General features: G+C 40.9%; 1 protein-coding gene across 7 annotated transcripts in view; it reads left to right on the forward strand.

The window, feature by feature from the left end:
* The window catches only part of KLHDC10 (kelch domain containing 10), a 59,213-nt gene extending 47,765 nt beyond the window's left edge, over positions 1 to 11,448 (forward strand). For 6 of the 7 annotated variants that reach the window (XM_082632365.1, XM_082632366.1, XM_082632367.1 and 3 more), the window contains 4 exons: positions 101 to 167; positions 1,217 to 1,264; positions 3,075 to 3,214; positions 3,847 to 9,757. In XM_082632365.1, the coding sequence (XP_082488491.1) occupies positions 101 to 167; positions 1,217 to 1,264; positions 3,075 to 3,214; positions 3,847 to 4,056 (465 nt within the window). In that variant the 3' untranslated portion in view covers positions 4,057 to 9,757. Of the gene's footprint in view, positions 1 to 100; positions 168 to 1,216; positions 1,265 to 3,074; positions 3,215 to 3,846; positions 9,758 to 11,128 lie in introns of those variants that run through there. The other variant, XM_082632371.1, reaches the window with a different exon arrangement.
* Positions 11,449 to 11,654: the final 206 nt, after the last annotated feature.

Here is an 11,654-nt window from a genome sequence, read left to right on the forward strand (position 1 = left end):
GCTTTTCAACCAAGAATATGTTTGTACAGACTGTTACGAAAAATCCAGTTTTCAGGCTAGCTAAAATTTTTTATGTATCTTTTTTTTTTTTCTCTCCAAGATTCATGCGTATAACCTTGAAACGAATGCATGGGAGGAAATTGCAACAAAACCCCATGAAAAAATAGGTAAATTTAAAATATTGATTCATTCATCTTTAATAAATGTATTTTATAGTTTTACTTGTTCTGAAAGAGAAAAAGTAATTTTATTGCATTATATGAGAAGAAAAATATCTGTTGAATTGGTATTAGAAATTACTTGTGGGACTTCCCTGGCGATCCAGTGGTTAAGACTCCAAGCTTCTACTGCAGGGGACACAGGTTCGATCCCTGGTCTGGGAACTAGGATCCCGCATGCCGTGCGGTGTGGCCAAAAAAAAAAAAGAAAAGAAATTACTTGTATTCCTTAGCCCAATTATTATTCTTCCTCAGCAACTGAGCAGAGACTTTTATTTTTTTTATTTAATTTTTTTTAATTTTATTTATTTATTTTTGGCTGCATTGGGTCTTCGTTGCTGGGCGCAGGCTTTCTCTAGTTGCAGCGAGCGGGGGCTACTCTTCGTTGCGGTGTGCGGGCTTCTCATTGCAGTGGTTTCTCTTGTTGCGGAGCACAGGCTCTAGGCACGTGGGCTCAGTAGTTGTGGCTCGTGGGCTCCAGAGCGCGGGCTCAATAGTTGTGGCGCACAGGCTTAGTTGCTCCTCGGCATGTGGGATCTTCCCAGACCAGGGCTTGAACCCGTGTCCCCTGCATTGGCAGGCGGATTCTTAACCACTGCACCGCCAGTGAAGCCCATGAGCTTAGACTTTTAATGGGGATTGGTGAATTCTGTGGAAGAGGGGAAATCTGGGTAGAATAAAAGTAGGCACTTAAATCAAGATCTACCTGTCCCTTTGTGGGTAAAAGGGCTTGGGAAAGCTACTAGTAACCCCTGCCCACTGCCACCTCACTTTGTTTTCCTGACACCTTAACATTATGTCATTATGATGAAACTTATGATGGCTTTATTCTAGTGTGAAATAAGTCAGGATTGGAAGAACTAGTCAATGTTTGCTTTAATGCAACAAAGGGATTGTTTTAAGCAAGTTATTCATAGTATGTCTTTTGCTGTGTCGGATCACCATTATTCCCAGTCTTTCTGTGAATAATGGAATTTCTGTATTTATGTGTTTGGCAGGTTTTCCTGCAGCCCGAAGATGTCACAGTTGTGTTCAGATAAAAAATGGTAAGGATTTCAAATAACAGGCTGGTTCCATTTTTGTAATTGTACATACTGAGATTATTTTATTTCTTAATGATAACTCTTTAAAAGAGGCATGACTTTGGGGAGAGTCTGTTTCTTTTAGTTTATACTTAAAGAGAAATCCATAAAGTTCTGCATCTCTCAGCAATTTTCGTAAAGTAAACTAATGTGTTGTTTGGGTTCCCTCAGTTATCACAGATCTCAAAATAAGTGGTAAATAAGCTTTTATTCTACCACCTAATCGTTCAGCACCCCACCTCAACAGATGTCTCTGGTTTTGGTGGGTAACACTAATAATACTGACATACAGTAGAGACCTTGGTAGATATTGTATTAAAATTGTAATAGCTCCTTCAGAGTGTTATTTCATAAAGTTTATTCTCTTCTCTATCTGATGCCAAATAGAACTCTTAGCTCATTCTTTGGCCATATTACAACACAAGCATTGTATGGCTTCAGAAAGCAGCTGCAGCTACTTTATCTTGAGTGTGATAAATGACTCCTCTTTGGATAAACGTCCTGTCTTTTAATTTACAGCTTATTTTATAGTTGGATATACCACCTTAAATTTTTGGAGGGGAGGAAGGTGTGTGTAAATTAGTTTGATAGCCTGTATCCTTTCAGCAGCTTAGTTCAGATTTTACTAGGATTATGCTGCCATCTCTAGTACAGAGGCACTTTTTATTATGCTTCTGCTCTTTGGACAAGATTTATAGATAGTGGCGTTGTTCAGCTTTGCCTCTCTAAGAACGGAGCCATACTTCTTTAAAATCCTAGCCAGAAAAGTTTCCAGTGTATTTTATAGTTTAATTGTATCGAGTTAAACTTGATCTAGATCTGAGTTAAGACATGTATTCATTTGGTTCTTTGAGTCCAGGCACCATACAAATGGAATTCAGCTATAGTTGTGGGCATTTAGCTTGAAGGTTCACATAGCCTTTGTTACATGTTATCTACTTAGTTATAACTAACTGATTTTATAAAAACAGAAAGAACAACAAGAACAATAATTAAAAAAAACTTTAATTTTCGGAAGGTTTTGTTCCTGACATAAATAACTGGTACAGATCAAATGGGACTTCAAACTGTCCTCTTTGGGCTGAAGAAAGCTTGGAAAAACCTCTTTTGTGCCCCCAAACTGAACTTTGCAGGTTAATTGTCTAAGTAGAGAATGTTTATCTCTATGGGCAGAAAAATGTCTATCCTTTTCAGGATGTTATTTAAAAGAAGAGTTTGCAACCTGGTGGCCTGCAGATGTGTTCTGTTTGGCTCATGTGTGTATTACAGTTTTTGAATTAGTGGCCAATACTTAAAAATCAAAATGTTTCACTTTTCAAAAAATCTGGATTTCCAGTGTCTTTTAAAAAATTGGAAGATCTGGCAATTGCTGACCCTAAGTCCTACATGGCATCGATGAGCTGGAGCTGCATTGCCATCTTCCTCATTAGAGCAAGTGCACTCCTATTTGTTCCCTGGACCTATTTGTTTATTTTTCCTGAACCTTCTTGCTCATTCACTTCCTATGCCTGGCACCTGTAGGTATTTGAATTTGAGAACCTAGGCATGAAGCTTCCTCAGAGGCTTGCATCCTTAGCCCTAGCAAAGATCCCAACGTAGTGTCCGAACTCTAGTGAGGGACAGGACAGCAGCATGAGCGGCCCGCCAGCTGGAGTCCTCTATGGTATGGGGACTGAACTGGTCCCGTGTCATCTAGCCGTGAGAGCTACTACAGGACATGCTGTCACTGTGGCCCTTTTCCTTTGTGTGATTTTGCTTTCTCTTTTCCTGATAGATGTGTTTATTTGCGGGGGCTATAATGGAGAAGTGATCCTGGGAGATATCTGGAAGCTGAATCTGCAGACTTTTCAATGGGTAAAGCTCCCAGCTACCATGCCAGAGCCAGTTTATTTTCACTGTGCAGCTGTTACACCAGTAAGCTTTCATTTTCGTATCTTTTTTATGTAGTTGCAGATGATAAGGAGATATTTTTAGAGATATAGCAAGAAAAAAGGATTCTGATATTAGCAAAGCTTGGATTAAGAATGTGTTTTTAAAACCTTTCTTCCAAAGCTAGCTCTTCCTCTGAGAAAAGGGGAGAAAAAACCATCATATACAAGCTTAAAAAGAGCAACATAAATGTAAAAGAAATGCTACATGTGGCATTCAGGCCCTGACAGTGATATCAGAGGTGTTTCCTGGGAGGGCAGAATAGTTTTACCCCCAAGATGCCATGTTATTGAAGATTCTACTTGTTTCTTGAATGCAAAGACTTTTATTTTCACCTTGTACCCTAGTACTGGGCACAGTGGATACCTAATATCGTCTTAGTTTACCGTTGTTGGAGTTGTTGTTGAAGTAAAACCAGCCTCTTGCTTTTCCCTTAGTAACTCGTTCAGTGTCTAAGCCTTTCTTGATCTCTGCACTGTGTTGGGATCAGTGAGAAACTTTTCTGTTTCCTGTCGTCTAATTCAGCCTACTATGAACTTTTTGGCTGAACATTCAGCGTAAGTACCTGTTTCTCTCCCATGTGAATTTATCCTCTTTTGACTGCCATTTGTTCATAGGCTGGTTGCATGTACATTCATGGAGGAGTGGTGAACATCCACGAAAATAAACGGACTGGGTCGTTGTTTAAGATCTGGCTGGTGGTTCCTAGCCTGCTGGAACTGGCGTGGGAGAAGCTGCTTGCGGCCTTCCCCAACCTAGCAAACCTCTCCCGGACACAGCTTCTGCACCTTGGACTCACACAGGGACTCATCGAGCGCTTGAAATGAGGATTTCTGGACTGTTCATTGATACTGGAAATGTTAATTTAAAGAGACTCCTTTATTTATGGGCAGTGTAGAATGTGCTACAGAGAGGATTGGTTACCCTGATCAAGGCCTTATTCAGAAAATACATCAGATGCCTTTCTGTAAATTGTTTTAAGTTTATGGAATCTCACTTTCCCTCGTGCTTTTTTCTTTGCTTCTCTCCCTTCTGCCCCAATACACACACACATACTCACATACTCCCTCTTCCTTGATGGAGTTGAGGGAGAGTCTGAAAGTACCTTAATAATGTTATGAATCAAGATAAGATAAAGAAAATTTTAAAGGAACTCTAAACATATGACCCTGTCAGGCAGTGCTCTATAGATTAAAGCAACATCATCAATAAAAACAAAAATAAAATTAAAAAAATTAAATCCAGCAACAGCAACAAGAAGTTTTGGGGGTAGATCAAGAAGGCTAACCTTGAGACTCTTGCAGATTATAGGGAAAGCTAGACGTTTAACTTCCTGTTTTCAAAGGTACATCTAATTGAGTAGCTGGATCTAATGGCAGCGGTGGTTGATGTCTTGCTGCCTAGGTACCTAAACCGATCCTTTGACTTTGGAGAAAGGTTCAGCAGCTCAGCAGCTCTTGATTAGTGATTTCTTTTCTCGTCCTCGTGGTGCCAGCAGTGGTTGGAGTTGACTTGTCTGAAGACTTTACTGTGTGTTGTAGTTGTGCTGTTTGTTGTTGCTCTTAGAAATTATGGCACCAGGAACATTTCAAATCAAGAAATTTATGGTGGTCAAAGTTCTTCGTTCTGGGCAGTTTTGAAATTCTCCTATGCTTATTAATGGTTTCAAGTATCTTTTTGACTTCATTGTGGGGAATTGCAGACCCTAAGTGTGTGGCATAAATGCTGTGGGACATAAATGTAAGCTCGTGGGAGGCCAGAGTAGAGCAGGGCAGGGAGGGCTTCTGCTCTGGGCTGTGAGCTTTGACTGTCATATTGGCCATTTCCTTTCAGCACTGTTTCTTTCTTTCTTTTTTTTTTCTTTATTGGAGTATAATTTCTTTACAATGGTGTGTTAGTTTCTGTTTTATAACAAAGTGAATCAGTTATACATATACATATGTTCCCATATCTCTTCCAGAGCTGTTTCTTTTCTCACTCTGGGCCATGCACCTGCCGTATTCTCAGGCAATGGGTTTTTATCTCTAGAAAGCCAGTTGGCCCTTGATTTTTCTCTTAGCTTTTTGCCTCGTTTTCTGTCTGCTTTAATGTGCATGGTGCTGTGAGTAATTGCCTAGTAACTGGATAAAAGGTCTTGGGGAAAAGCCACAGGTCATTCTTCCTGAAGAACTAAGTATCATTTTTAAAACTAGCATGAGGAAGGAATGAAACTGAGGATCATTCACTTTTTGGTGTGAAATTTTAGTTCTGGTTTGTTTTGTGTTGTATTTTAATTCTAAAAAAGAGATGACCTAAATTTTTACTTGCTTTGCCATCAGGCTGCTAGAGTGGTCACTGAGACATGAGCAGTTGGAAGTCCTTCGGTGTATGAGGTGCTAAATAAAGGTGTGCAAGAGGGCACAGTGCTGATCATTCCGTTGGTTACATCATAACAGGAGACTCAGATGGGAGACTAGGGACATGTTTTTGCTTTAAGTGCCTCTTTTTCGCTTAGCTTTTAAAATTCTTCTTCTTCTTCCTTTGTCCCAGAAGGGAGTCTCTTAGGCTTATGTGTGGATTTAAAATCACCTTTGAGTTATGGCTAAAAAGTTACCATCTAGTGTTCAGTTCTGGGGAAGAGAAAAATGTGGCCTCTAGACTTGGACTCCTAACCTCCAGGCCTTATTATAACCTCCCATCCATGTGGGGTTGAGTTCATAGAGCCTGTGTTCTGCAAGGTCTTGTAACAACCTTTCATCTGTGAGCTTGGGTCCTTTTGGGGGAGTGAGGGGGTAGCGGGGAGGCAGGGAAAGGAGCGACTCCTCCAGAGGCCCCATCCCCCTCTTGCCATGACCAGTCTGGCCTTTAACTTCTTACCACCCACTGCTAGGCTTGTTCCAATGAGGAGCTCTCTCCAGAGCAGGTCAGTCTGAGCAGCTCCATTAGTTCAAAACAAAGCTTTGCTACATGACTCCAATCTAGTCTCTGGATGTTTGGGCAGAAACTATCCATAATTAAACAAGTCACACTACCCAGGGTGGCAAAAGGATCTTTGTCTTAGATTTTTTTTTTAACATCTTTATTGGAGTATAATTGCTTTACAATGGTGTGTTAGTTTCTGCTTTATAACAAAGTGAATCAGTTATACATATACGTATGTTCCCATATCTCTTCCCTCTTTCGTCTCCCTCCCTCCCACCCTCCCTATCCCACCCCTCTAGGTGGTCACAAAGCACCGAGCTGATCTCCCTGTGCTATGCAGCTGCTTCCCACTAGCTATCTATTTTACATTTGGTAGTGTATATATGTCCATGCCACTCTCTCACTTTGTCACAGCTTACCCTTCCCCCTCCCCATATCCTCAAGTCCATTCTCTAGTAGGTCTGTGTCTTTATTCCCATCTTACCCCTAGGTTCTTCATGACCTTTTTTTTTTTCTTAGATTCTATTTATGTGTGTTAGCATACGGTATTTGTTTTTCTGTTTCTGACTTACTTCACTCTGTGTGACAGACTCTAGGTCCATCCACCTCACTACAAATAACTCAGTTTCGTTTCTTTTTATGGCTGAGTAATATTCCATTGTATATATGTGCCACATCTTCTTTATCCATTAATATGTTGATGGACACTTAGGTTGCTTCTGTGTCCCAGCAATCCCACTACTGGGCATATACCCTGAGAAACCATAATTCAAAAAGAGTCATGTACCAAAATGTTCATTGCAGCTCTATTTACAATGTCCTGGATCTATAGGGACCAAAGACTGAATGCTCAGCCTCTGTGCTTATCCTTCCATAGTCCTTGGGATATAAGCAGGTCTCTAGTTCTGTGACACCAGAGAGCTGAAAGAGAGACTGGTTCAATCCACACTTGCTAGCATCCTTTTTAAAACGTTCTGAAGGCAGTCTTCTTTGAGGTAGACTTTGGAGGCCTGACATCCAAGACCTTGAGTGTGACGTTTTCATAAAAGTACATATCTTTGGTCTAAAGTGTCTTCTTTTAATATAACACTAGTGAAAATGATGTAGTATGATCAGCTCTGAGTGCTATAGAACCACACATGTGCATGTGTTCTGAATGCCAAATGAGACTGTGTGTATGATGACTTAGATGTAGATGACTAGAATTTTATATAGGGAGTCACCAGGCATTTTAGTATATCCAAAACCAGCACTCTGAATTCCTGACACTGTTACTTGATTTAGGAAAGTTTATGCCTGCTGCTTCTCTGCCTCTTTGAGGTACTCCCAGCTATCTTACTGCAGTCCTGTAAGTTTAAGTGCAATATATAGAAACACATATGGATATATACAGATTATATATAAGGTGTGACTATAAAGCAGGTAGACTACTATTTTGTATCTGTCTTGGGGAAGCCAGCTCATTACTTTAGAGTCAAATTATACCAAAAACTTGAGATGTGATTGGCTGGCTTAGGCCAACTCTTGGTAAAGCTGGACTTTCAAGTCCAGTGTTTCCTTACTCCAACTCTTAGAGACTTGTTGTTTCTTGGGTTTGTTAGAATTGAGACTTTTCCCCAGTCATCTTTGTACTATATCATGTTTGCATATCTTCTTATATTTTCTTTGCCTAGGAACAAGGAAGTCTACCTGTAAGGAGTTTTCTAAATGGAGAATTAAAACCTAATATTTAATACTATGAGTTCTCCCATGTATATACTAATTTATCTGTGAAAGTAATACTTTATTAAATGAAGAAAATGATGCTTTTTTCATTTAATAAGGTATTTTCCATATTCTGGAAAATCTATAAACCAATATAGAATAGATTGAAATTTTAACTGTTCAGGGGCCAAACTGAAACCCTTTCTACTGGCAAATCTTCTTTTTTCAGGGCCCTGGTGACATGATGTAAAAATTTGCTCTAAGCTATTCATGTCCATTACATAGCTAGATTAAAAAATATAATAATAAACATTAACATTTCTAAGCAAAACAGTGACCTTTCATTACCCAGAGTAAAGCACAGATAATTGAAATCCATAGATAATCAGTGTTTCAACTTTTCTATCAAACGATTGATTTATAGTTCTTCCTTCTCCCTACCCTTTCCCACAAGCACCTCCTTTTCAATGAAGTGGGGCTAATGTGTAGTTAGAAATTGAAAAGCAGGAATCACGGAGGGCCTAGAGACCAGCAAACATATAAGCAGCCCAGTTAGCTGTAGGTGGTCAACCTGATGACAGCGGTTAATGGAGAGTTTAGATGTCACTCTTCACTCTTCTGCTTTGGCATAGTCTCCTGCCCTGAGTTCTAGGCTGTCTCTCCTATAACCACCAAAGAACTCTTAGCACATACTGGAAGAAAAAAGCTGTGTATGATGCAGAGGAAATCCCATCATTTGAATACATTTCTTTGGATCTTTGCAAATACTTGCTTTTCCACTATTCTTGAAGGAGCCTCAACCTTTCCTACAACCCATATAGCTTGGCTTGTAGGAAAGGTTGAATTATCCTCTAAGACTACGTTAGTCTTAATTCTGTAAAACCAGTTTGTTTTTATGTGGTCTTAAAGATGTTTAAAAGGTGGCATAGGTTACTGAATTGTCCACCTGCCAGCACTCTGATATAGCACAAAAAGTCAATTTCCTCATTCTTCATTGTTCTAGCATTGAGCTCCAGGATGGATGACGGTTTATGGTCCTATGATCATAAGCTTCCAAAACTGGTCACCATTTGCTTAAATTGCTTAGGTTCCCCAAATGCCTCGGGGCTCTAGAAGCGTTGGCAGGGCCTGACGTAGGCTTGGTAGAGTTCTGTAACCTCTGTGTGCATCACCACCAGATCATGCCCAGCAGTGGCGTTTCCCTTCTAAGGTCGTTAGATTTGGTGGAAAGTGACCTCTTCCCTCATCTGGTGTTACAGAAAGAAGTTTTGAGTTGTGCTTCAAAAGTGGTACCATCTTTTTAACATAATTTTCATGTTTTTATCTTTTTTTTTTTTCACTTTTTAGAAGTTTTTAAAAGGCCCTGCTTAGTCACTGTACAGGGTGAGTCAGAGGCAGTTTCACCAAGCTGTAGTAATTGCTGTTTTACTAGTTGCACATTTAGAATACAAAGGAGGCATCAGAAATACACTGACTTTCTCTAAAGCCACTTCCTTGTACACAGAGTCTAAGCAGGGACAGCGCCAGGCATCTCCCTGTAAAGGCACCTGCCAATGAGGATTTTTCTGGAAGAACTAGGCAAGAAAGGGAAACCCCCCTCACATGCAGTCTCTGAGGCGAGCCTGGGCTTGGCTCTTGGCACAGGGTATGCTTAGGCCACACACGATGCTTGCCTTACTTTAAAGCTGTTTGCCACAGTCCTGTTAAGTAGTGTGGAAGTCCTTTTGCAGTCTGGTGTGCATGCCATATGATCAGGACAGCTTTTCCTACCTTACCTGGTTTTCCTACAAGCAGGTAGGAAATATAGTGAATTTACCCTAAAATGTCCAATCTGTATTTATGTATCTTGTCAGTGTTTTGCTGTTGGTTTTCTAAAACAATCTGATCAATAAATCTTATCCAGATCTATTTGGTTCAAGGCCACCTTGATTGTCTGACAGTAACTTGTGTATGTGAGCTCACCTCTATGACCCAAGCGTCAGTCCAGCCTACCTCCGCCACTCCCTTCACCACCCCACAGGGTCCAGTTTTCTCTCTGTGTCGTCTGCCTTTCACACCCACCCACTGTGGGCGCCTTCTCTCTGCTCCCCGTCTGGAACTCCTGGACACACGTAATCCACTCAACGCAACACGGCTCCCTCCAGGACATCAGCAAGGGAGTAACTGTGGGGCAAGGCATACTCCCTTTTACTGCCCCCTCCCATATATTCCCCAAACCACCTCCACACAAGTTTATATGGATGTATCAAGACTTCTGAAGGGTTGGAGGAGCTACAGGGAATTCAGAGGAAGAATGTGAACCTTTACATACAGAGTCACGACTATCTGTATGATTCAAGGGAAAAGCCCCAGGAGGATCTGAGCCCTTCGCCAGGGTCCTTTGGGAATGAAACCACAGTTCCTAGTTCTGGAACTGGTCTTCCAGATGCTTCCTTCTCCAAGACCTCTGCTTTGTGTAGCTTCACTTCTAATGAGATCCCCTCTCCCAGTAGTACTTTTCTTCATGTCTCTTAAGTGCGAAGTAGGTGTGGACACTCCCAAGTCTGGTCACTTTTAAGGTCTCCCATCCAGAATTGCACGTGCACCTTTTGTTTTCCAGTGTTTCCACTGACAAACTTTAGGATCAAATACTAAATTAGGATGAATAATCTTAGATATTATAAATCCACAGGAGGAAAAGATACAATTTCTACCCCTCAATTAATTCATAAGCCTTCCCAGCCCACCTTACAGTTAACATTTTACGGTTATTATGTAGAGCAATTTTATTTCCTTTGGTTTATTTTTCCTGTCTCTTCTAAAGTATACTCCCCTCAGACCTACCAGCAATAAGAAGTGGACCTTACACCTTTTAAACCAGCCAGAGCTTCGAAATGAATTCATGTTAATATCTGATTTGGTTCTTAGATGAGACCCATCTTAGCTTAGGAGGAGAGTTTTCAGTGGCTTAGTTGGTTTGGGTGGGTTTGTTCTGCCAGTTTCATGCATAAAATTCTAGTTTGTCAAAATGCTATCACTAAACTACTGTTAACTGAATAGTACAACCACATTCTCTTGAGTTACTCTTCTGCAGTAATTGTTTGAGGGGAGAAGACATTGATAAAACTATCCAGTTCCCATACTACCTTCAGATGAAAGGCCCAGGTTCCAGACCAGCCCTAGGCTAATTTTCCATGATGATGGAAATGTTCTGTGTTTGCACTGTCCAATGTGTAGTAGCCACTAGCTGCTGGCTCTTGAGCACTTCAAATGTGGTTTTTGTGACTGAGAAACTAAATTTTAAATTTGATTTAGGGCATCCCTGGTGGCGCAGTGGTTGAGAATCTGCCTGCCAATGCAGGGGACACAGGTTCGAGCCCTGGTCCGGGAAGATCCCACATGCCGCAGAGCAACTAAGCCTGTGCACCACAACTACTGAGCCTGCACTCTAGAGCCCGTGAGCCACAACTACTGAGCCCATGTGCTGCAACTACTGAAGCCCACGCGCCTAGAGCCTGTGCTCCGCAACAAGAGAAGCCACTGCAATGAGAAGCCCATGCACCGCAACAAAGAGTAGCCCCTGCTCGCCACAACTAGAGAAAGCCCGTGCACAGCAACGAAGACCCAATGCAGCCAAAAATAAAATTAAAAAATCAAAACAAATCTAAAAAAAATTTTTTTTAATTTTTGATTTAAATTTATTTAAATGTCAATAGTCATACGTGGCTAGTGGCTACCTAGACAGTACAGTTCTAGAAAGAGACAGCCTGGAGAGTTGGGAGACCAGGGCTTGGCTCTTGGCTCAGTCCATAATAGTTATGTATGCAATTTGCTTTCCTCT

This window comes from Mesoplodon mirus (genome assembly GCF_964341445.2).
Source record: "Mesoplodon mirus genome assembly, chromosome: 9".
NCBI classification, from domain to species: Eukaryota; Metazoa; Chordata; class Mammalia; order Artiodactyla; family Ziphiidae; genus Mesoplodon; species Mesoplodon mirus.